Raw genomic sequence first — 27,734 nt, 5'->3', positions numbered from 1 at the left:
TCCCACTCCCTATTTTTTTCTGTTTCATGGAAGTCAATGAACGAAGAAGAATACCAGACCCAACTGCTTTCGTATTGGTGTCTATGAGAGAGCCACCCCCTTAAGTAGACAGAAACGGATCATTTTTTGTTCGATGGTTAACTATCTTTAGTTATCCAACATCTTAGTTGCCTGTGCACTGAGGTCACACGCATTACATTCCTGGGGGAGGGCGGGAGTGGAGGGAACTGCCTGACGAAACCTTATCGACTGGAGCAGCGTCGACTATTGTTAAAATAAACCGTGATCTTCCGTCAGCGAGGGCGAGAGTGAGACAAGAGGACGAAAATCCGTTTTCTCTGTTTGTTTAGAGAAAATAATACTAAATAAGCAAAGTTGAACAACTCTTTCATATTTAAGCTATATAGTTATTTATCTATCTTATCTGTGTGAAGATGAACGGGGTAACGCGGAGTCTGTGTACATTTGAGGACCTCAGAGCTGATGAGAGAACAGCGGTAAGACAATAACTATTTAAGTGAACATGTTTTTACTTTCCTTCTCACTGCGTTCCGGATGGCTAGACAGTCTGGCAGGCAGATCGAGGGGCGCCACTGACGTGTGTCAAAGGTTATGCTATCACTATGTGGCTGCTTTATTTCCCCCACTTTTTAAAATATATATTTTTCATTTATTCATGCCAACCTGTTGGATATGCAAATATATTTTGCATTATAATCTGAGATCAATTACAATATTTAATTTAACCGATAGCACAATACCTTACTTTAGTGGTATCATTTTGTGTCCCAAAGTAAGAATAAACAAGAAGAGATTAATTAACTTCTGAGTATTGGTCTTAGATCCTCCTGACTGAAGTGTTATCGGGCTTACTGGCTTCCTCTGGTGTTAATGGGCTTTTTCTAGTAATTATAGTATTAACACACACACACACACACACACACACCATATTAGCCCAAATAACATCTGTGATCTGGCCAGAGGGACCAGACTGCTGTCACAAGTGAGCATCTTCATGTAGGGCTTACAGGCTAGTCTTCTGGCTGACACTACTATCTACACTACAGTAAGACAGCTTCCTCAGTGTCCTCTCTCTATGCCAGGGGTGTGTCGAACTCATTCTGTCCCAGGGGGCGCATTCAGTCTTCCTCCTTCTTCTGTGATTATTAGTGAGCTGTCCACAGTCAATAAACTGTATAAATATAGGTCCATTATTTGCTTTTAGTCATTTTTAAGTATATTGTGTTTGCCCCCCCCCCCCCCCCCCCCCCCCCAAATAAAAAAATATCTATATTTTTCCTCAAACCAGAATCGGGCAGGATTGGTCCCCATCGTGGGCGGGATCCAGGCCGTATGTTTGACACACCTGCTCTATGCCCGTTAGGCATTGTCATGTATCATAATTGTAGTGATTTAGTGTGGAACACATCTGTGAGGGGCATTGAACCAGTGATCCTTTGGTTGCAGGGCAGGCACACTACATCCAGACTGAGAACCAGGCTTAAACAAGTTCCCTTATAAGGTCATTTGAGCTCTGCTCCACCTAGATGTTTACATCACCAGTCATTATCCCTGGTATAGAAGCTCTTAATCTCCTGTCTGGCTGGAGAAGGTTAATCATTGACCCTGTTAGAACACAGACCATCATCAGAGACATTTGTCTATCTGGGGCCTGACCATTGGCCCACAACATGTCTCCTGCAGAGCCATACAACAGCTATCAGCACTAGCATGATGTTGGCCCTTAACTTTTCACCCCCTTTGGTCAAGGTTTGGACTTAAGTATGGTACACTGATCCTAGATATGTGCCTATAGCTAACCTCTACCAGGAGCAACAGCCTATCAGAATTTAAGAATTTAACTTACCTATCAGCATTGTATAGGGCTATAAAACTGGATTATAAGGTCAAGGTACACAGTCAAATGATGAAGCACACGGCTAGATACAAAACCTATGCTTTGTTCGTGCTAGTCGGGTTTATCTTGTTTTATATTTGAACATAAACAACTAGGGGTGTGGGAACGATGCAGCTCTCAAATTAGAATCACCCGTTAATACAACGTTGTCCTTATCAGATACAATGGAACAACAAACATTCTACACCCACATTCATATCTGATCTGATATGGTTATTAAGGCCAGGGAGATACAGCAACATGGAATAAATATAGGAGGAATATGGTTATTAAGACCAGGGAGATACAGCAACATGGAATAAATATAGGAGGAATATGGTTATTAAGACCAGGGAGATACAGCAACATGGAATAAATATAGGAGGAATATGGTTATTAAGACCAGGGAGATACAGCAACATGGAATAAATATAGGAGGAATATGGTTATTAAGACCAGGGAGATACAGCAACATGGAATAAATATAGGAGGAATATGGTTATTAAGACCAGGGAGATACAGCAACATGGATTAAATATAGGAGGAATATGGTTATTAAGGCCAGGGAGATACAGCAACATGGAATAAATATAGGAGGAATATGGTTATTAAGGCCAGGGAGATACAGCAACATGGAATAAATATAGGAGGAATATGGTTATTAAGGCCAGGGAGATACAGCAACATGGAATAAATATAGGGGGAATATGGTTATTAAGACCAGGGAGATACAGCAACATGGAATAAATATAGGAGGAATATGGTTATTAAGACCAGGGAGATACAGCAACATGGAATAAATATAGGAGGAATATGGTTATTAAGGCCAGGGAGATACAGCAACATGGAATAAATATAGGAGGAATATGGTTATTAAGACCAAGGAGATACAGCAACATGGAATAAATATAGGAGGAATATGGTTATTAAGACCAGGGAGATACAGCAACATGGGATTAAATATAGGAGGAATATGGTTATTAAGACCAGGGAGATACAGCAACATGGATTAAATATAGGAGGAATATGGTTATTAAGACCAGGGAGATACAGCAACATTGAATAAATATAGGAGGAATATGGTTATTAAGACCAGGGAGATACAGCAACATGGAATAAATATAGGAGGAATATGGTTATTAAGACCAGGGAGATACAGCAACATGGAATAAATATAGGAGGAATATGGTTATTAAGACCAGGGAGATACAGCAACATGGAATAAATATAGGAGGAATATGGTTATTAAGACCAGGGAGATACAGCAACATGGATTAAATATAGGAGGAATATGGTTATTAAGACCAGGGAGATACAGCAACATGGATTAAATATAGGAGGAATATGGTTATTAAGACCAGGGAGATACAGCAACATGGAATAAATATAGGAGGAATATGGTTATTAAGACCAGGGAGGTACAGCAACATGGAATAAATATAGGGGGAATATGGTTATTAAGGCCAGGGAGATACAGCAACATGGATTAAATATAGGAGGAATATGGTTATTAAGGCCAGGGAGATACAGCAACATGGAATACATATAGGGGGAATATGGTTATTAAGGCCAGGGAGATACAGCAACATGGAATAAATATAGGAGGAATATGGTTATTAAGACCAGGGAGATACAGCAACATGGAATAAATATAGGAGGAATATGGTTATTAAGACCAGGGAGGTACAGCAACATGGAATAAATATAGGGGGAATATGGTTATTAAGGCCAGGGAGATACAGCAACATGGATTAAATATAGGAGGAATATGGTTATTAAGGCCAGGGAGATACAGCAACATGGAATAAATATAGGGGGAATATGGTTATTAAGGCCAGGGAGATACAGCAACATGGATTAAATATAGGAGGAATATGGTTATTAAGACCAGGGAGATACAGCAACATGGATTAAATATGGAGGAATATGGTTATTAAGACCAGGGAGATACAGCAACATGGAATAAATATAGGAGGAATATGGTTATTAAGACCAGGGAGGTACAGCAACATGGAATAAATATAGGGGGAATATGGTTATTAAGGCCAGGGAGATACAGCAACATGGATTAAATATAGGAGGAATATGGTTATTAAGGCCAGGGAGATACAGCAACATGGAATAAATATAGGGGGAATATGGTTATAAAAGGCCAGGGAGATACAGCAACATGGAATAAATATAGGAGGAATATGGTTATTAAGGCCAGGGAGATACAGCAACATGGAATAAATATAGGAGGAATATGGTTATTAAGACCAGGGAGATACAGCAACATGGAATAAATATAGGGGGAATATGGTTATTAAGGCCAGGGAGATACAGCAACATGGAATAAATATAGGAGGATGTGCTGATTCTGTGCCATAGCCTTGTGAAAGACCTTTTAAAGTCCATTTAGGCTAAAAGTTATGAGAAGAGGAGGACTGCAAAATATAAGGAAAATAAATGTTCCCAAAGTTGCAACAGTGAAGGGTGTGTTTGTGTGTGTATGCAGGTATGTGTGCCCTCCAGCTGTAGTTGAACTATACCTGGATAGAAGGAACACTCTGTTTGTGTGAGAGTGAGTATTGATATTACGCAGAACATTGACAGAACAGCCAGTACATTTTTCATGACTATCTATTAATTCACACTCTCATTCATTCTCAAATATAACATCCATCCAGTCACCAGAGAGTTTTGCTAAGTCTCTTATTTTCCGTCACTGGGCTTTTGTCAGCATTCCTACTTTTTAAATAATGCCTCATGATCCACCCTGATTCCTCATGTTTACTGAGCTCACCCACCCCTCCGCCATCCCTCCCCATTACCTCGCTATGGAGAATGTGACCTCACTGTCTGGAACTGTGCAAGACATGACCTTCTGACTCATCTATGAGGAGGAACCAGAAACAGTCTTCCCACCACCAGTAACTAGTAGAAGAAGACATCAACTTACACAATAAACAAGACAACCTCATTCCATTTCCACACTAGGAACCAGTAACTCAGACACTAACCAAGACAACCTCATTCCATTTCCACACTAGGAACCAGTAACTCAGACACTAACCAAGACAACCTCATTCCATTTCCACACTAGGAACCAGTAACTCACACTAAACAAGACAACCTCATTCCATTTCCACACTAGGAACCAGTAACTCACACGAAACAAGACAAACTCATTCCATTTCCACACTAGGAACCAGTAACTCACACGAAACAAGACAAACTCATTCCATTTCCACACTAGGAACCAGTAACTCAGACACTAACCAAGACAACCTCATTCCATTTCCACACTAGGAACCAGTAACTCACACTAACCAAGACAACCTCATTCCATTTCCACACTAGGAACCAGTAACTCAGACACTAACCAAGACAACCTCATTCCATTTCCACACACCAGGAACCAGTAACTCACACTAAACAAGACAACCTCATTACATTTCCACACTATAGGAAGCAGTAACTCATGCAGGTCTTGTTGCTAAGTATGTATTTTGCTAGGGTAGAAAGTACTACTCCCTAGCAAAAAGGTGAATAGGTACATGCCTAGAACTCATTCCACAGGAGACCATAACTCTGTCATCATTTGTACAGATTTATCACCTAGTACCCCCAGAGGAAAGAACAGACATTGCTCATAACACTCTTTTTATTTACCCATGTGCACGTCTTATTTACCCGTGTGCAGGTCTTATTTACCCGTGTGCAGGTCTTATTTACCCGTGTGCAGGTCTTATTTACCCGTGTGCACGTCTTATTTACCCGTGTGCAGGTCTTATTTACCTGTGTGCACGTCTAATTGGAACGTAGGTGCTAGATGATGTGGTACTGACTGGAACGTAGGTGCTGACTGGAACGTAGGTGCTAGGTGATGTGGTACTGACTGGAACGTAGGTGCTAGGTGATGTGGTACTGACTGGAACGTAGGTGCTAGGTGATGTGGTACTGACTGGAACGTAGGTGCTAGGTGATGTGGTACTGACTGGAACGTAGGTGCTAGGTGATGTGGTACTGACTGGAACGTAGGTGCTAGGTGATGTGGTACTGGCTGGAACGTAGGTGCTAGGTGATGTGGTACTGGCTGGAACGTAGGTGCTAGGTGATGTGGTACTGACTGGAACGTAGATGTTAGGTGATGTGGTACTGACTAGAACGTAGATGCTAGGTGATGTGGTACCCACTGGAACGTAGATGCTAGGTGATGTGGTACCGACTGGAACGTAGGTGCTGACTGGAACATAGGTACTTGGTGATGTGGTACTGACTGAAACGTAGGTGCTAGGTGATGTGGTACTGATAGGTGATGTGGTACTGACTGGAACGTAGGTGCTGACTGGAACATAGGTACTTGGTGATGTGGTACTGACTGAAACGTAGGTGCTAGGTGATGTGGTACTGATAGGTGATGTGGTACTGACTGGAACGTAGGTGCTGACTGGAACATAGGTACTTGGTGATGTGGTACTGACTGAAACGTAGGTGCTAGATGATGTGGTACTGACTGGAACGTAGGTGCTGACTGGAACGTAGGTGCTAGGTGATGTGGTACTGACTGGAACGTAGGTGCTAGGTGATGTGGTACTGACTGGAACGTAGGTGCTAGGTGATGTGGTACTGACTGGAACGTAGGTGCTAGGTGATGTGGTACTGACTGGAACGTAGGTGCTAGGTGATGTGGTACTGACTGGAACGTAGGTGCTAGGTGATGTGGTACTGGCTGGAACGTAGGTGCTAGGTGATGTGGTACTGGCTGGAACGTAGGTGCTAGGTGATGTGGTACTGACTGGAACGTAGATGTTAGGTGATGTGGTACTGACTAGAACGTAGATGCTAGGTGATGTGGTACCCACTGGAACGTAGATGCTAGGTGATGTGGTACCGACTGGAACGTAGGTGCTGACTGGAACATAGGTACTTGGTGATGTGGTACTGACTGAAACGTAGGTGCTAGGTGATGTGGTACTGATAGGTGATGTGGTACTGACTGGAACGTAGGTGCTGACTGGAACATAGGTACTTGGTGATGTGGTACTGACTGAAACGTAGGTGCTAGGTGATGTGGTACTGATAGGTGATGTGGTACTGACTGGAACGTAGGTGCTGACTGGAACATAGGTACTTGGTGATGTGGTACTGACTGAAACGTAGGTGCTAGGTGATGTGGTACTGATAGGTGATGTGGTACTGACTGGAATGTAGGTGCTAGGTGATGTGGTACTGATGTTTGATGTGGTACTGACTGGAACGTAGGTACTGACTGGAACATAGGTACTTGGTGATGTGGTGCTGACTGGAACATAGGTGCTAGGTGATGTGGTACTGATAGGTGATGTGGTACTGACTGGAATGTAGGTACTAGGTGATGTGGTACTGACTGGAACGTATGTACTAGATGATGTGGTACTGACTGGAATGTAGGTACTAGGTGATGTGGTACTGACTGGAACGTAGGTGCTAGGTGATGTGGTACTGATGTTTGATGTGGTACTGACTGGAATGTAGGTACTGACTGGAACATAGGTACTTGGTGATGTGGTGCTGACTGGAACATAGGTGCTAGGTGATGTGGTACTGATAGGTGATGTGGTACTGACTGGAACATAGGTACTTGGTGATGTGGTACTGATACCTGCTCCACTATCTCTGTTTACAGCTCTCTTAGGTTCCGTTTATGACAGAGGACGGACAGTACTGAACGCTGAGCTCTTACTGACATTTCTCTGTGTTGATGTTGTTTATATGGGTCTCTATTCCACTCTCCTATCAAATGGTGTTAGCAGGTAGTCTGCTGTTTCCAGTGTAGGGGTGGAAAGAGTCATTCAGCCTCTATCACACAACTCTCCCTCTGTTCCTCTGTTCTGCTTTGCCTGTCTCTCTCTCCCCCTCTCTCTACTCTCTCTCTCTCTACTCTCTCCCTCTGTTCCTCTGTTCTGCTTTGCCTGTCTCTCTCTCCCTCTCTCTCTACTCTCTCTCTCTACTCTCTCCCTCTCTCTCCACTCTCTCTCTCTACTCTCTCTCTCTTTCTCTACTCTCTATCTGTCTCTCCCTCTCTCCTGATGCCACAGTCACAAACAATTGCCTTGTCAATGTCCTATGATCCCTTGTGGCTGTAGACCATGCTGAGTCTGGTTTTACATTACTGCTCTATTATAATGGTAGGCTGGGTCTCTGGGCGGTAGGCTGGGTCTCCGGGCGGTAGGCTGGGTCTCTGGGAGGTAGGCTGGGTCTCTGGGAGGTAGGCTGGGTCTCTGGGAGGTAGGCTGGGTCTCTGGGAGGTAGGCTGGGTCTCTGGGCGGTAGGCTGGGTCTCTGGGAGGTAGGCTGGGTCTCTGGGAGGTAGGCTGGGTCTCTGGGAGGTAGGCTGGGTCTCTGGGAGGTAGGCTGGGTCTCTGGGAGGTAGGCTGGGTCTCTGGGTGGTAGACTGGGTCTCTGGGCGGTAGACTAGGTCTCTGGGAGGTAGGCTGGGTCTCTGGGCGGTAGGCTGGGTCTCAGGGAGGTAGGCTGGGTCTCTGGGAGGTAGGCTGGGTCTCTGGGAGGTAGGCTGGGTCTCTGGGCGGTAGGCTGGGTCTCTGGGCGGTAGGCTGGGTCTCTGGGAGGTAGGCTGGGTCTCTGGGCGGTAGATTGGGTCTGTGTTGCCATAGGCTGTTTTCCCTGTGAATGGCTGCCATTACCCGATCCTGGTTGTTTGTGATAGTGTAGTAGGTCAAGGTGTGTCTTAAAATTAGTTAGGGAGATATGGGTCTCCAGCTTCAGTGATTTTTGCAGTTCGTTCCAGTCATTGGCAGCAGAGAACTGGAAGGAAAGGCTGCCAAAGGAGGAATTAGCTTTGGGGATGACCAGTGAAATATACCTTCTGGAGCGTGTGCTACGGGTGGGTGCTGCTATGGTGAACAGTGAGCTGAGATAAGGTGGGGCTTTACCTAGCAAAGACTTATATATGACCTGGAACCAGTGGGTCTGGCGATGATGGTTTTTTTATATGAGAGGCCAGGGGGCCTGTCTCTAGGGACACATTACTGTTCATCTAACAGAACAATATCTCTCTCTCTTTATTTCTCTCTACTTTTTCTCTCTCTCCCTGTCTCTCTCTCTCAATTAAATGTCAATCTCGCTCTTGCTCTCTCTTTCTCTCAATTCAATTTCAATCTCTACTCTCTATCTCGCTGTCTCTCGCTTCTCTCCCTCTCTGTCTCTCTGCTGGACTTTGTCTCCCTCATCATTTTTTCTGTCTTTCTTTATATTGTATTTAGTGGGTGAACCTATCTTCCCTCTCTTCCTACTCCCTTGTCCTCTCCTCCCCTGCTCCCGCTCTCCATCCCCGCCATCCCCTCTCCTTTTCCTGCATGTGTATTTGTTGAGTGTGTGTCCTGTCCTAACAGGTAATCAGTGGTACCCGTGTCTGTCTGTCATACACCACTTCTCTCTAACACAATCATCATCGTTACACAACACACATACCTGTTATTACCTCATTTCTACTGAAACACACGGGCCTGGTAGGTAGTGTGTACTGTATGTGCCAGATATGCCCGCTGGCGCTGCCCATGGCTACCTCACTGACTGAAAGAAGCACTACTACATGCCATTTGGTTAAGGGTTGAATTCTTTCATGTAAGTATACCGAAAACCACCTACCCATTCTTAACACATACTTCCTGAGTAATTACCAGGTGGATACTACTTGTAGTGAAATGAAGTGCTACTTATATCTGTCCGGAGGAGTTTTTGGCCAAAGTGTCATTAAGTCATTGTGATGGCTGTCAGTGTGAGTCAGTAGTGAGGAATGAGACATTTAGTGGGTGGTTTCTGGGTAATGGTTTTAAAATGGGCGCTGATGAAAGGAGGCTTTGTGATGCACTACTCTGGTGCGTCAACACAAAGCTGGCAGTGTAGAGAGCTACAGAGCACGTCAACATACCTCACATACTCTAACTCTCCTAACTGGCCTGACTGGATGGGTCAAAACAACACAGTCAATATTCAACGGAACAGTAGCTAACCACACTGTGTTTCCATGGGTTCAAACACTTTACAACTCCACAGTATTTGAAGTGTCTGTTTTGTCTCAGAGTTAACTTGAGTTTAGACTTCAGGACACATAAATGTACACAGAGGAGAGTAAAGAGAACATGATGTGTTGTTGGTTTCCAGGTAGTCTGGTTTATCATCTCTATAACCCTGCTCCCTCAGCCTCATGCAGACACACAACCACACACACATCCCTCTCAGCTGGTAATATGGGGGTTCCCTGTCCAGCGAGACACACAACCAGACACACACACACAACCAGACACACACACACAACCCTCTCAGCTGGTAATATGGGGGTTCCCTGTCCAGCGAGACACACTACCAGACCTCACTGCCCTCATAGTGACTCATTGTGTGTGTGTGTGTTTTTACCCTGACCCACCCGCCCACTCTTCCTGAGTTGCATTGTTTTGGAGCCAGATTTAGTTTATGGTTACTGGGCGACTTGGTTACCATGGAAATGTTCCCACTTCAGTACAGTTTTTCTGCCCTGTCTCCCAGAATTCTAATGGAGATTCCTATTGGTGCTGGCATCGATCTGGAACGCCATTCAAATGGAACATTCTGTCTCTGAGCAACTTTATGCTTCTGTTCTCTCTCTTTCTTTCTCTCTCTCTCTTACCATTGGCTCCCTACACACTAGTTGACTGGGTACTGGCCTCCAGTCAGTCTCTCTCTCCCTCCCACCTTCCCTCTTCCTCTCTGCCCTACACAGTATTACTCAGTTTCTCCTCCTTCTTTTTCCCCTCCTCCATTTCCAGTAGTTCCCTCCTTCCCATCTCTCTCTCCATCCCATAACGGGCTCTTTGTAACTGCTTCTCATTTCGTCTTTTCTTCGTCTCGTTCGTCAGGATGGGTGCAGGAGACTGAGGCTGACTCTCCACCAGCAGAACCAGGTCGGGAGGATCACAGAACAACCAAGGAGCAAGGTAAGAACCTAGAACCATGACCTAGAACCCTAACCTCTAAACCAGACCTAGACCCTCAACACACACCTAGAATTCTGTCTGCATTAGCCGACTCCTACAATTACAACAGAGGGGACAGGAAGGAAGTCATGGAACTCCGTCCCTGGATGGATGGAATTGTATCCCTATGTGTAATATGTGGATAAAAGTCAATGGCAGAACAGAATTCTGAACCTGCACTGTTACTGTAAATTAATATACATACATAGTGTTAAGCCCTTCTGAACTGGCTGAGGGTTTTGGTGTGTTGTAGTGGACCAGGGGATGGCTGGGGTCACTGTCCCTAACACACTTTGATAGTGTGTTGAATCAGAAAAGAGTAGCACACACACACACACAAGGTGCTAGTTCACACACAGACTCACAAACAGGTCATAAAATGTCATGGCTGCCATCCGGTTTCCATCAGAGTCTTATGCAACTGCTCTTAAAACTGTTCTTAAGACTGTTCTTAAGACAGCAGTGTTGGAGAGGAGAGACAAACCACTGCCAAGCTTACTAAACTTATACAGTGTATCTCTCTCTCTCTTGCTTTCTCTTGCGCTTTCTATTTCTCCCTCGCACTCTCTAACCCTCTTCTTTCTTTCTTTGACCAGTCCCACAGAAGTTTAGAGTTTATGGAATGGTGGTGATCAGCACTCAGGGCTAAATGTAACGTCTACTGATTATGGGGGCTTTATACACACACACAGGAACACTGTTGACACATACACACACACACACACACACAAACACAGGAATCCTGTATACACAGATAAATAGTTTCCAGAGTTTGTTCTTGAAGCGGTGGACCTAAATGACAGATGTGTGTTATAATGCTGTATACATTCTACAACTCCCCTTCTGTTTTAGAGGACCACCATTAGTTTCTAACCTGTTTCATTCTGGTTAGTACATTTTCTAATGGTCAGTTTGTGTCAGACATTCTCAGTGCTATTCTGAGTATCATACCTACTACTGTATATGGGACTGAATGGAACATCTTGATGTCATATCCTGTTGGTCCGTCACTGAGTGTTCTTCCTAATCTAGTGTTGCAGCACGTAACTCCTCTCACACATTCATGTCACCACACTCAGAATCACTTCATGTTCACACATGCTGGAGGCTTGGAAATATTTTCACACTATTCCAAGTATCACAAACTCCTCTCCCTCCCTGATTTTTTAGCCAATCGGACGAGCGTTTGCTCTGGTGCAGCCAACCAGTGATAGGCCTGCTCTGAAGCCTGAACCAATCAAACCCTCTGAGGAGAAGGCTGAAAAGGTTGAGGTCATCAAGGTGGGTGGGGCTTAATGTTTGAGGGTGTGTGTGTTACCAGGGTGTGTAATGTGTAATGTGTGTTTAATACGTCTGTGTTCCATGTGTTGCAGGTGTATCTGGAGGATCGTAGACAGGAGCAGCAGAGACACCAGCAGAGTCTCAAGATGTTGTCAGATGAAGTCTCCCAGATACAGGAGGTAAGACACATTCTCTCTCTCACTTTCTCTCTCTGTGTGTGAGTCTGTCAGTAACGTGTGTGTGTGTGTGTGTGTCTGTGTGTGTCTGTGTGTGTGTTTGTTTGTTTGTTTGTTTGTTTGTTGCTCAGGTGAGATACTGTCTGAAGACCCTGAGGGAACAGATGGCCACCAAGAACAAAGGACAACACAAGGTATGTGCACACATTTATAATGTTTATGTGAACACGTGTTGTTATGGAACACAGTTATAATGTTTATGTGAACACGTTGTTAAGGAACACATTTATAATGTTTACATTTATAATGTTTATGTGAACACGTGTGGAACACATTTATAATGTTTATGTGAACACGTGTTGTTATGGAACACATTTATAATGTTTACATTTATAATGTTTATGTGAACACGTGTGGAACACATTTATAATGTTTATGTGAACACGTGTTGTTATGGAACACATTTATAATGTTTACATTTATAATGTTTATGTGAACACGTGTGGAACACAATTATAATGTTTATGTGAACACGTGTTGTTATGGAACACATTTATAATGTTTACATTTATAATGTTTATGTGAACACGTGTGGAACACATTTATAATGTTTATGTGAACACGTGTTGTTATGGAACACATTTATAATGTTTATGTGAACACGTGTGGAACACATTTATAATGTTTATGTGAACACGTGTTGTTATGGAACACATTTATAATGTTTACATTTATAATGTTGATGTGAACACGTGTGGAACACATTTATAATGTTTATGTGAACACGTGTTGTTAAGGAACACATTTATAATGTTTATGTGAACACGTGTTGTTAAGGAACACATTTATAATGTTTATGTGAACACGTGTTGTTAAGGAACACATATATAATATTTATGTGAACACGTGTTGTTAAGGAACACATTTATAATGTTTATGTGAACACGTGTTGTTAAGGAACACATTTATAATGTTTATGTGAACACGTGTTGTTAAGGAACACATTTATAATGTTTATGTGAACATTTGATTTTTTTCACCTTTATTTAACCAGGTAGGCTAGTTGAGAACAATTTCTCATTTACAACTGCGACCTGGCCAAGATAAAGCATAGCAGTGTGAACAGACAACACAGAGTTACACATAGAGTAAACAATTAACAAGTCAATAACACAGTAGGAAAATAAATGGCAAAAAGAGAGTCTATATACATTGTGTGCAAAAGGCATGAGGAGGTAGGCGAATAATTACAATTTTGCAGATTAACACTGGAGTGATAAATGATCAGATGGTCATGTACAGGTAGAGATACTGGGGTGCAAAAGAGCAGAAAAGTAAATAAATATGAACAGTATGGGGATGAGGTAGGTAAATTGGGTGGCTATTTACCGATACACTATGTACAGCTGCAGCGATCGGTTAGCTGCTCAGATAGCAGATGTTTGAAGTTGGTGAGGGAGATAAAAGTCTCCAACTTCAGCAATATTTGCAATTCGTTCCAGTCACAGGCAGCAGAGAACTGGAACGAAAGGCGGCCAAATGAGGTGTTGGCTTTAGGGATGATCAGTGAGATACACCTGCTGGAGCGCATGCTACGGGTGGGTGTTGCCATCGTGACCAGTGAACTGAGATATGGCGGAGCTTTACCTAGCATGGACTTGTAGATGACCTGGAGCCAGTGGGTCTGGCGACGAATATGTAGCGAGGGCCAGCAGACTAGAGCATACAGGTTGCAGTGGTGGGTGGTATAAGGTGCTTTAGTAACAAAACGGATGGCACTGTGATAAACTGCATCCAGTTTGCTGAGTAGAGTATTGGAAGCTATTTTGTAGATGACATCGCCGAAGTCGAGGATCGGTAGGATAGTCAGTTTTACTAGGGTAAGTTTGGCGGCGTGAGTGAAGGAGGCTTTGTTGCGGAATAGAAAGCCGACTCTAGATTTGATTTTAGATTGGAGATGTTTGATATGAGTCTGGAAGGAGAGTTTACAGTCTAGCCAGACACCTAGGTACTTATAGATGTCCACATATTCTAGGTCGGAACCATCCAGGGTGGTGATGCTAGTCGGGCGTGCGGGTGCAGGCAGCGAACGGTTGAAAAGCATGCATTTGGTTTTACTAGCGTTTAAGAGCAGTTGGAGGCCACGGAAGGAGTGTTGTATGGCGTTGAAACTCGTTTGGAGGTTAGATAGCACAGTGTCCAAGGAAGGGCCGGGAGTATACAGAATGGTGTCGTCTGCGTAGAGGTGGATCAGGGAATCGCCCGCAGCAAGAGCAACATTATTGATATATACAGAGAAAAGAGTCGGCCCGAGAATTGAACCCGGTGGCACCCCCATGGAGACTGCCAGAGGACCCGTCTCCATGCAAAGTAGTTGGTGAACCAGGCAAGGCAGTCATTAGAAAAACCGAGGCTACTGAGTCTGCCGATAAGAATATGGTGATTGACAGAGTCGAAAGCCTTGGCCAGGTCGATGAAGACGGCTGCACAGTACTGTCTTTTATCGATGGCGGTTATGATATCGTTTAGTACCTTGAGGGTTGCTGAGGTGCACCCGTGACCGGCTCGGAAACCAGATTGCACAGCGGAGAAGGTACGGTGGGATTCGAGATGGTCAGTCACCTGTTTGTTGACTTGGCTTTCGAAGACCTTAGATAGGCAGGGTAGGATGGATATAGGTCTGTAACAGTTTGGGTCCAGGGTGTCTCCCCCTTTGAAGAGGGGGATGACTGCGGCAGCTTTCCAATCCTTGGGGATCTCAGACGATATGAAAGAGAGGTTGAACAGGCTGGTAATAGGGGTTGCGACAATGGCGGCGGATAGTTTCAGAAATAGAGGGTCCAGATTGTCAAGCCCAGCTGATTTGTACGGGTCCAGGTTTTGCAGCTCTTTCAGAACATCTGCTATCTGGATTTGGGTAAAGGAGAACCTGGAGAGGCTTGGGCGAGTAGCTGCGGGGGGGGGCGGAGCTGTTGGCAGAGGTTGGAGTAGCCAGGAGGAAGGCATGGCCAGCCGTTGAGAAATGCTTGTTGAAGTTTTCGATAATCATGGATTTATCGGTGGTGACCGTGTTACCTAGCCTCAGTGCAGTGGGCAGCTGGGAGGAGGTGCTCTTGTTCTCCATGGACTTTACAGTGTCCCAGAACTTTTTGGAGTTAGAGCTACAGGATGCAAATTTCTGCCTGAAGAAGCTGGCCTTTGCTTTCCTGACTGACTGCGTGTATTGGTTCCTGACTTCCCTGAACTGTTGCATATCGCGGGGACTATTCGATGCTATTGCAGTCCGCCACAGGATGTTTTTGTGCTGGTCGAGGGCAGTCAGGTCTGGAGTGAACCACGGGCTATATATGTTCTTAGTTCTGCATTTTTTGAACGGAGCATGCTTATCTAAAATGGTGAGGAAGTTACTTTTAAAGAATGACCAGGCATCCTCATCTGACGGGATGAGGTCAATATCCTTCCAGGATACCCGGGTCAGGTCGATTAGAAAGGCCTGCTCGCAGAAGTGTTTAAGGGAGCGTTTGACAGTGATGAGGGGTGGTCGTTTGACTGTGGATTCGTAGCGGATACAGGCAATGAGGCAGTGATCGCTGAGATCCTGGTTGAAGACAGCGGAGGTGTATTTGGAGGGCCAGTTGGTCAGGATGACGTCTATGAGGGTGCCCTTGTTTACAGATTTAGGGTTGTACCTGGTTGGTTCCTTGATGATTTGTGTGAGATTGAGGGCATCTAGCTTAGATTATAGGACTGCCGGTGTGTTAAGCATATCCCAGTTTAGGTCACATAACAGAACAAACTCTGAAGCTAGATGGGGGGCGATCAATTCACAAATGGTGTCCAGGGCACAGCTGGGAGCTGAGGGGGGTCGGTAGCAGGCGGCAACAGTGAGAGACTTATTTCTTGAGAGAGTAATTTTTAAAATTAGTAGTTCGAACTGTTTGGGTATGGACCTGGAAAGTATGACATTACTTTGCAGGCTATCTCTGCAGTAGACTGCAACTCCTCCCCCTTTGGCAGTTCTATCTTGACGGAAAATGTTATAGTTGGGTATGGACATCTCAGAATTTTTGGTGGCCTTCCTAAGCCAGGATTCAGACACGGCAAGGACATCAGGGTTAGCAGAGTGTGCTAAAGCAGTGAGTAAAACAAACTTAGGGAGGAGGCTTCTGATGTTGACATGCATGAAACCAAGGCTTTTTCGATCACAGAAGTCAACGAATGAGGATGCCTGGGGACATGCAGGGCCTGGGTTTACCTCCACATCACCCGCGGAACAGAGGAGGAGTAGTATGAGGGTGCGGCTAAAGGCTATCAAAACTGGTCGCCTAGAGTGTTGGGGACAAAGAATAAAATGAGCAGATTTCTGGGCATGATAGAATATGTTTAGGGCATAATGCGCAGACAGGGGTATGGTGGGATGCGGGTACAGCGGAGTAGGGCCCAGGCACTGGGTGATGATAAGAGAGGTTGTATCTATGGACATGCTGGTTGTAATGGGTGAGGTCACCGCATGTGTGGGAGGTGGGACAAAGGAGGTATCAGAGGTATGAAGAGTGGAACTAGGGGCTCCATTGTAAACTAAAACAATGATAACTAACCTGAACAACAGTATACAAGGCATATTGACATTTGAAAGAGACATACAGCGAGGCATACAGTAATCACAGGTGTTGATTGGGAGAGCTAGCTAAAACAGCAGCTAATCAGCTAGCACAACAACAGCAGGTAAAATGGCGTTGACTAGGCAGAGAGGGTCGGATTAACTACACACAGAGCCTGAGTGCGGCTGGGGCCGACAGATAAAAACATAAACAAACAGAAATGGAGTACCGTGATTAATGGACAGTCCAGCAGGCATCAGCTATGTAGCCAAGTGATCACAGTGTCCAGGGGACAGCAGTAAGATGGGACAGGGAAGCCGCCACAACATGTGTTGTTAAGGAACACATTTATAATGTTTATGTGGACACGTGTTGTTAAGGAACACATTTATAATGTTTATGTGTACACGTGTTGTTATGGAACACATTTATAATGTTTATGTGTACAGGTGTTGTTAAGGAACACATTTATAATGTTTATGTGGACACGTGTTGTTAAGGAACACATTTATAATGTTTATGTGAACACGTGTTGTTAAGGAACACATTTATAATGTTTATGTGAACACGTGTTGTTATGGAACACATTTATAATGTTTATGTGTACAGGTGTTGTTAAGGAACACATTTATAATGTTTATGTGAACACGTGTTGTTATGGAACCAGTTGTTTAGTGTAATCATTCATTTTGATACCTACTGATGACATATGCAATATGTCCTGTGTGTGTCACTTCTACCTAAATGTGTGTCTCATATCGCTTCTTGTTCTCTCCATCCCTCACTATTCCCTCTCTTTCTTCATCCTTCTCTCCCCCCAGTTTCTTGCTAGTGGCTACGGAGTCAGCACTCCCTCCAATCAGAACATCTCTTCTTCCTCAAAGGGAGGAGCTAAAGATGATGGGCAGGTGAGGGGCTTTTCACATGCCCTATACGCACAGGTTCATGTGGGGTGTGTGTGTGTGTGTGAGCTTAAATGTGTGTGAGAGCTTATGTGTGCGTCTAACACCTACATATCAAGTCTTAGACTGACCCAGTTCCGAGATCATTGGCATGGTTCTGTGTGTGTGTGTGTGTGTGTGTGTGTGTGTGTGTGTGTGTGTGTGTGTGTGTGGGTCCATTTTAGTATGAGTGTATTCACAAATACAGAGAGAGAGAGAGGTAAGGGGGAGAAGAAGAAAGAGAGGTGAGGGAGAGGAACACCCCCCAAGGAGAGAGATCTGGAAGGCCTGGTACATTCCGTCCTTCCTCTCCTCCTGTGTTGTTGAGTGTGTTTGTGTTCTTCTCCCTCCATTGTTATACATTCCCCAGATGACTGCCTGTTTAATAGCTTTGGTTTAGTCTCGAGGCCAAACAGGTAATGGGCGTTCCCAAGGCTATTCATGTCAGGATTCAGGAGCCTTTTCAGAAGAGTGAATAGGGCTGACTTTAACAGTTTGTGTGTGTGCAGCGTGTGAATGACGCAGTTGGCGTTACAGAAATATGAGTGGAAAACGTTCGCCTTTGTTTGGCTTCCATCAGAATCTCTCCCTTTGTAACCGCTGCTATGACACCCAGACACATACAGTTACACCTCACTCTTTCTCACTCTCTCCCTCCCTCTGTCATTGAAATGTAAAAATAGATTGTTCTGTAATTATTTGCATATTAGCATTTTGCGTTTTCTCGCTCTCGCTCTTTCGCTCTCTCTCTCTCTCTCTATTGTCATTAATCTGATTCACGTGTGTAAAGAAAGGGCCGAGCCGCTCCCACTACAGTAAAATCAACACTGAGAAACCAATACAATACTATACAAATCAGTACTACACAATTCTATACAAAACAATACTACACAATACAGTACTACACAATACTGTACGTAAGTGATAATCCCAGAGTAGACTGTGTTTGGAGGATATATTGGCACGGGTGTTGTTAGGCCCGAGACGAACAGTATACAATACACTACTGTACAATGCTTTACAATACAGTAGTACACAACAGTATACAATACAGTACTGTACAATGCTTTACAATACAGTAGTACACAACAGTATACAATACAGTACTGTACAATGCTTTACAATACAGTAGTACACAACAGTATACAATACAGTACTTCCCTGAACCGGGGGAGTCAGGAGTTTACAGTGCTTTGATCAGTCAGGTGGCTGAATGAGTTTATGAACAGGATATTAGTGGATTATTGGAGCTTCACTCAAATCTATGGAAACAAACTGTGTTTTATAAGTTCTCCCAGTTGAACAGTTCCTTTATTCCCTCTTTCTTTCTCTCTGTCTTCAGGGAGGGGAGGATGAAGTGGAGAGGGCCAAGATGAGGGAGGTCAGTAAGCGTCTGTATGCTCAGCTACAGGAGGCCGAGAAGAAACACCAGGAGGAGAGAGAGAGACTGCAGGTAAAACGGACGGACGGACGGACCGGACCGGACGAACGTGTTGTAAATCATGAAACTATGACCTAACTCTCTGTCCTTTTCCTGTGCAGACTGAGGGTGTGGATCTGCGCCAGCGTCTGGGGGAGCAGGAGGAGAAGCTGAAGGGGGTGGAGGAGAGTAGTGAGAGGAAGGACCAGAGGATTGAGGAGCTCCAGAGGCTGCTGGGAGGCATGGCGCATGAGAGCCAAGCCCTACGAGACACACTGAGGAACAGAGAGGAGGAACTCAGAGAATTACGCAAGATCAGAGAGGAGGGCAGGAACGAGGAGCAGAGGTGAGGAGGATAATAAACAGAGCACACACACACACATATACACACACACACACTGCCCTGTTGGAGCTAGAAACACAAGCATTTCACTGCACCTGCGATAACATCTGCAAATCTGTGTACGTGATTTGAGTTGACACAGAGCACACACACACAGATCACACACAAACACCAAGACACACACAAGCACATACACACACAGACACACACACACACACAAATAGACGAGGAGTGTTCTCAGCCACTCACGCTGTGTGTTCTTCTCAGGTCAGAGCAGTTGGAGAAGGAGCTGGCCATTCTGAAGGAGAAGATCCATCATCTAGATGACATGCTGAAGAGCCAGCAGAGGAAAGTCAGACACATGATCGAACAGGTGATACACACACACACACGACTATAACATGTTATAATTAGCAATAACAGGACTATAACAGAACTATAACATGCTTTAACAGGACTGTAACATGCTATAACAGGACTATAACATGCTATAACAGGACTATATTGGCACTGTAACATGCTTTAACAGGACTGTAACATGCTGTAACAGGACTATAACGGGACTGTAACATGCTTTAACAGGACTATAACATGCTATAACAGGACTATAACATGCTATAACAGGACTATAACATGCTATAACAGGACTATATTGGCACTGTAACATGCTTTAACAGGACTATAACATGCTGTAACAGGACTATAACGGGACTGTAACATGCTTTAACAGGACTATAACATGCTATAACATGCTGTAACAGGACTATAATGGGACTATAACATGCTATAACAGGACTATAACGGGACTATAACATGCTGTAACAGGACTATAACATGCTGTAACAGGACTATAACAGGACTATAACATGCTTTAACAGGACTATAACAGGACTATAACATGCTATGACAGGACTATAACATGCTATAACAGGACTATAACATGCTATGACAGGACTATAACATGCTATAACAGGACTATAACATGCTTTAACAGGACTATAACAGGACTATAACATGCTTTAACAGGACTATAACATGCTTTAACAGGACTATAACATGCTGTAACAGGACTATAACAGGACTATAACATGCTTTAACAGGACTATAACAGGACTATAACATGCTATGACAGGACTATAACATGCTATGACAGGACTATAACATGCTGTAACAGGACTATAACAGGACTATAACATGCTTTAACAGGACTATAACAGGACTATAACATGCTATGACAGGACTATAACATGCTATGACAGGACTATAACATGCTATAACAGGACTATAACATGCTTTAACAGGACTATAACAGGACTATAACATGCTTTAACAGGACTATAACATGCTTTAACAGGACTATAACATGCTTTAACAGGACTATAACATGCTTTAACAGGACTATAACATGCTATAACAGGACTATAACATGCTATAACAGGACTATCACATGCTATAACAGGACTATAACATGCTATAACAGGATTATAACATGCTATAACAGGATTATCACATGCTATAACAGGACTATAACATGCTTTAACAGGACTATAACAGGACTATAACATGCTATGACAGGACTATAACATGCTATAACAGGACTATACCATGCTATGACAGGACTATAACATGCTATAACAGGACTATAACGGGACTATAACAGGACTATAACAGGACTATAACATGCTTTAACAGGACTATAACAGGACTATAACATGCTATAACAGGACTAGAACATGCTATAACAGGACTAGAACATGCTATAACAGGACTAGAACATGCTATAACGGGACTATAACATGCTTTAACAGGACTATAACATGCTTTATCAGGACTATAACAGGACTATAACATGCTGTAACAGAACTTTAACATGCTATAACAGGACTATAACATGCTTTATCAGGACTATAACATGCTATAACAGGACTATAACATGCTATGAAAGGAATATAACATGCTATAACAGGACTATAACATGCTTTAACAGGACTATAACATGCTATAACAGGACTATAACATGCTTTATCAGGACTATAACATGCTTTATCAGGACTATAACATGCTATGACAGGACTAGAACATGCTTTAACAGAACTAGAACATGCTATGACAGGCCTATAACATGCTATGACAGGACTATAACATGGTATGACAGGACTATAACATGCTATAACAGGACTATAACATGGATGTGTGTGTGTGTACAGCTGCAGAACTCTCGTATGGTGATCCAGGAGAGGGACCGTGTCATCAGAGATCTGGAGGAGAAGGTGGCTTTCCTGGAGGCAGAGGTCAGTACCAACTAACCATACCTGGGATTTGTAGTCTTTTGTTCACCATCTACTGTTGCTCCGAACTGTAGTATTTTATGCCTGCAACACAGAGTAGGGTTTGACTTCCTCTGACCCTACAGTTGAAGTCGGAACTTTTTCACAATTCCTGACTTTTAATCCTAGTAAATATTCCTTGTCTTAGGTCAGTTCACTGGATCACCAGTTTATTTTCAGAATGTGAAATGTCAGAATAATAGTAGAGAGAATGATTTATTTCAGCTTTTATTTCTTTCATCACATTCTCAGTGGGTCAGAAGTTTACATACACTCAATTAGTATTTGCTAGCATTGCCTTTAAATTGCTTCCCAAAATAAATTGGGTGAATTTAGGCCCATTCCTCCTTACAGAGCCGGTGTAACTTAGTCAGGTTTGTTGGCCTCCTTGCTCGCACATGCTTTTTCAGTTCTGTCCACAAATGTTCTAGGTCAGGGCATTGTGATGGCCTCTCCAATACCTTGACTTTGTTGTCCTTAAGCCATTTTGCCACAACTTTGGAAGTATGCTTGGGGTCATTGTCCTTTTGGAAGACCCATTTGCAACCAAGCTTTAACCTCCTGACTGATGTCTTGAGATGTTGCTTCAATACATCCACACACTTTTCCTGCCTCATGATGCCATTTATTTTGTGAAGTGCACCAGTCCCTCCTGCAGAAAAGCACCCCCACGACATGATGCTGCCACCCCCGTGCTTCACGGTTGGGATGGTGTTCTTCGGCTTGCAAGCCTCCCCCTTTTTCCTCCAAACATAACAATGGTCATTATGGCCAAACAGTTCTATTTTTGTTTCATCAGACCAGAAGACATTTCTCCAAAAAGTACGATCTTTGTCCCCATGTGCAGTTGCAAACCGTAGTCTGGCTTTTTTAATGGCGGTTTTGGAGCAGTGGCTTCTTCCTTGCTGAGCGGCCTTTCAGGTTATGTCGATATAGGACTTGTTTTACTGTGGATATAGATACTTTTGTACCTGTTTCCTCCAGCATCTTCACAAGGTCCTTTGCTATTGTTCTGGGATTGATTTTCACTTTTCGTTCATCTCTAGTAAGTTCATCACTAGGAGACAGAACGCGTCTCCTTCCAGAGCAGTATGACGGCTGCGTGGTCCCATGGTGTTTATACTTGCGTACTATTGTTTGTACAGATGAATGTGGTACCTTCAGGTGTTTGGAAATTGCTCCCAAGGATGAACCAGACTTGTGGAGGTCTACCATTTTTCTGAGGTCTTGGCTGATTTCTTTTGATTTTCCCATGATGTCAAGCAAAGGGGCACTGAGTTTGAAGGTAGGCCTTGAAATACATCCACAGGTACACCTCCAATTGACTCAAATTATGTCAATTAGCCTATTAGAAGCTTCTAAAGCCATGACATAATTTTCTGGAATTTTCCAAGCTGTTTAAAGGCACAGTCAACTTAGTGTATGTAAACTTCTGACCCACTGGAATTGTGATACAGTGAAATAATCTGTCTGTAAACAATTGTTGGAAAAATTACTTGTGTCATGCACAAAGTAGATGTCCAACCGACTTGCCAAACCTATAGTTTGTTAACAATAAATTTGTGGAGTGGTTGAAAAAAAAGTTTTAATAACTCCAACCTAAGTGTATGTAAACTTTCGACTTCAACTGTATGTGTGTGTTTAGAATCGGGAGATGCATGATCAGATGGACTACTTCCTGGGAGGTGAAAGGTCAAACTCGCACCTCTCATCAGACCGCCACGCCCAGATTGTCTATAGGTAATTTACATCCAGTAACTCAGGCAGACACACACCCATCATAGACCTGTCAGATTGTCTACAGGAAATTCACGTCCAGTAACACAGGCAGACACACACCCATCATAGACCTGTCATCAACTCACCACACGCCTGACCTGTCATCAACTCACCACACACCTGACCTGTCATCAACTCACCACACGCCTGACCTGTCATCAACTCACCACACGCCTGACCTGTCATCAACTCACCACACGCCTGACCTGTCATCAACTCACCACACGCCTGACCTGTCATCAACTCACCACACGCCTGACCTGTCATCAACTCACCACACGCCTGACCTGTCATCAACTCACCACACGCCTGACCTGTCATCAACTCACCACACGCCTGACCTGTCATCAACTCACCACACGCCTGACCTGTCATCAACTCACCACACGCCTGACCTGTCATCAACTCACCACACACCTGACCTGTCATCAACTCACCACACGCCTGACCTGTCATTCACCACACACCTGTCATCAACTCACCACACGCCTGACCTGTCATCAACTCACCACACGCCTGACCTGTCATCAACTCACCACACACCTGACCTGTCATCAACTCACCACACGCCTGACCTGTCATTCACCACACACCTGACCTGTCATCAACTCACCACACGCCTGACCTGTCATCAACTCACCACACGCCTGACCTGTCATCAACTCACCACACGCCTGACCTGTCATCAACTCACCACACGCCTGACCTGTCATCAACTCACCACACGCCTGACCTGTCATCAACTCACCACACACCTGACCTGTCACCAACTCACCACACACCTGACCTGTCATCAACTCACCACACGCCTGACCTGTCATCAACTCACCACACACCTGACCTGTCATCAACTCACCACACGCCTGACCTGTCATTCACCACACACCTGACCTGTCATCAACTCACCACACGCCTGACCTGTCATCAACTCACCACACGCCTGACCTGTCATCAACTCACCACACGCCTGACCTGTCATCAACTCACCACACGCCTGACCTGTCATCAACTCACCACACGCCTGACCTGTCATCAACTCACCACACACCTGACCTGTCACCAACTCACCACACACCTGACCTGTCATCAACTCACCACACGCCTGACCTGTCATCAACTCACCACACGCCTGACCTGTCATCAACTCACCACACACCTGACCTGTCATCAACTCACCACACGCCGACCTGTCATCAACTCACCACACGCCTGCCCCCTCATTCCCCCGACTGACCAGAAACATCACCTGACCTCACACAGCCCTCCACACACACCTGATCTGTCACCAACTCACCACACACCTGACCTTTCACCAACTCACCACACACCTGGCCCCTCATTCCCCTGACTGACCAGAAACATCACCTGACCTCACACAGCCCTCCACACACACTTCTAACCCCTGCACATCCCCATAGTGTCCCTCAGCTGTTCACTAGTAATGTGTTCCCCAGAGTAAAACCTTGGCATCGATCTCATTTCTCTCTCTCTCTCTGTTCTCTCTCTTTCTCTCCTCCACAGTAAGCCTTTGAAGCCCAGCAACTCGTCCAACAAGCCTCTTCCCTTCATAAAAATCATTGAGACCAAGTCCTGAACTGGTGAAAGCGAGGGAGAAGGTTAACCTAACGACACCAAACCTGCTAAGCTAAACAACAACGGACTGAAATAGACCACCACCACATTACTACCACACCAACATCACAATGCACGTATGAAGTTTAAACTGAGGTGACCACAACAACTGACCAACAGCCACGACCATCACCATCACCCAATATGCAATGTGTGTGGGTGTGTGTCAGAGGAGGCTGGTGGGAGAAACTATAGAAGGAGGGGCTCATTGTTTTTTTTAACCTTTATTTAACTAGGCAAGTCAGTTAAGAACAAATTCTTATTTTCAATGACGGCCTAGGAACAGTGGGTTAACTGCCTGTTCAGGAGCAGAACGACAGATTTGTACCTTGTCAGCTCGGGGGTTTGAACTTGCAACCTTCCTTGCTACCCTGCCGCCCCATTGTAATGTCTGGAATGGTATACATGGAACAGTCAACTGTTCCCATATGTTTGCTGTGTTTCATACCGTTACATGTATTCCTCCTATAGCTCCTCCCACCAGCCTCCTCGTGTGTGTGTGTGTGTGTGTGTGTGTGTGTGTGTGTGTGGTTTTGGATTGTGTATGGACGTTGATGTAGATATACTGATAGAGTTGATTCTCAATAGAAGTCTATTTATTCATAGCAGACTATTTTTAGCAGATTATTCTTTCTAACTCAGTGTCATAATCTATTGTCATCTGTTGAAGTCCGTCTGAAGGACTTTACTACTGACAGAGAGGACCAGAGACGGTGTGATAGCAGTACCCTGTGGTTAGTAAGGGTCTGATAACAGACCGAGTCTTTGGCCTCAGAGAGGAGGCAACCGTGCCAGGCTGGGCCATAACAGAGAAATAAAATGGCCGATGAGTGAGAGGGGGATCGAAGAGAGAGATGGAGGGTAAGAAATCTGTATTAAACTAATCAGAACACAACCAGTTTGTCATATTTTTACCATGGCACCAAGGCAGGATCGAGTGAGTGTTGCTACACTATATAGGTATTGGAGAAGCAGAAACACATTAAGGATAGAGGATATAGTTTTCCATCAAACCCTTCTGTAACCCATTAACCTACTTCCTGTGTCTGTGGCCTAGAGTCCACTGTTAGAATCCTCTTTATTTGACACCTGAAAGGGAGGAAGACAATCTTTGACTTTTTGTAAATATACTTTTATGGTCACGTAACGGCCACAGTGAAGTGTCATGGTTTATACAAAGTTATGAAGGCCATGTTTGTTATTTTGTTCGTTGAGAAAGTGGGATGTTTGGTCTAGTATGTGTGGATTAGAAGTCTTCCTCACCAATACTGATGTCACTTTAAAGTCTAAAGGAAATGAAGATGATTCATTCTGACAAGTACTTACTAACCTTGCAAGAAGTCTTGTTGACATGATCCACATTTTTGCATGCATTTCAGTTACCTGACGTTTCATCCACTATCACCAGCTTTGTACACAACTATATGTATTTGTTTATGTGGTATTCTTTGATGTCCCTGTAGTCTCACTCTGGGATTTGTTTGTTCATTTTATCCTTCAGACAGGAATGTTTGGCCTGACACTTAGTGTGTGACAATCATCTTTATGTATTTATGTGAAAATACAACTTTCATTTTAGGGAAACCATTTTCAGTAGACATTTTAGTGTGTGTTAACAACATATATACTTTGTTTTAGTTATTTTAATAAATATATGAAAATACTTGGGTTTTTTTCATGTTTTTTTGAGGGGGTACTAGTGAGTCAAATATTCTCATTCACATTTCTATATTACATCTAAATTCATTATTATAATTTACTTCTATATTATGTAGTTTATGCAAAGTGCAGTACTGTAGTTTATGCATGGTGCAGTACTGTAGTTTATGCATAGTGCAGTACTGTAGCTTATGCAAAGTGCAGTACTGTAGTTTATGCATGGTGCAGTACTGTAGTTTATGCATAGTGCAGTACTGTAGTTTATGCAAAGTGCAGTACTGTAGTTTATGCATGGTGCAGTACTGTAGTTTATGCATAGTGCAGTACTGTAGCTTATGCAAAGTGCAGTACTGTAGTTTATGCATGGTGCAGTACTGTAGTTTATGCATAGTGCAGTACTGTAGTTTATGCATAGTGCAGTACTGTAGCTTATGTATAGTGCAGTACTGTAGCTTATGTATAGTGCAGTACTGTAGCTTATGCAAAGTGCAGTACTGTAGTTTATGTATAGTGTAGTACTGTAGTTTATGCATAGTGCAGCAGTACTGTAGTTTATGCATAGTGCAGTACTGTAGTTTATGTATAGTGCAGCAGTACTGTAGTTTATGCAAAGTGCAGTACTGTAGTTTATGCATAGTGCAGTACTGTAGTTTATGCATAGTGCAGTACTGTAGTTTATGCAT

The 27,734-nt window shown here is 43.8% G+C and overlaps 1 protein-coding gene across 2 annotated transcripts; it reads left to right on the top strand.

The window, feature by feature from the left end:
• tuft1a (tuftelin 1a) lies at positions 1 to 27,055 on the top strand. Of its 2 annotated transcripts, XM_021621612.2 has the most exons (12): positions 4 to 497; positions 10,776 to 10,853; positions 12,063 to 12,173; positions 12,266 to 12,352; positions 12,481 to 12,543; positions 17,772 to 17,858; positions 19,234 to 19,344; positions 19,434 to 19,657; positions 19,922 to 20,027; positions 21,862 to 21,945; positions 23,627 to 23,721; positions 25,282 to 27,055. In XM_021621612.2, exons 1-12 carry the CDS (start codon positions 435 to 437, stop codon positions 25,352 to 25,354), a joined length of 1,182 nt encoding a protein of 393 aa, XP_021477287.1. In that variant the 5' UTR covers positions 4 to 434; the 3' UTR covers positions 25,355 to 27,055. The 2 variants fall into 2 exon arrangements, with proteins under 2 accessions (XP_036795263.1, XP_021477287.1); XM_036939368.1 differs by lacking the exon at positions 12,063 to 12,173 and having other exon boundaries at positions 1 to 497.
• The last annotated feature ends 679 nt before the right edge of the window (positions 27,056 to 27,734 follow it).

The sequence above is a fragment of the Oncorhynchus mykiss genome, chromosome 2 (assembly GCF_013265735.2).
Source record: "Oncorhynchus mykiss isolate Arlee chromosome 2, USDA_OmykA_1.1, whole genome shotgun sequence".
NCBI classification, from domain to species: domain Eukaryota; kingdom Metazoa; phylum Chordata; class Actinopteri; order Salmoniformes; family Salmonidae; genus Oncorhynchus; species Oncorhynchus mykiss.
This window is presented reverse-complemented; position numbering and strand designations above follow the sequence as displayed.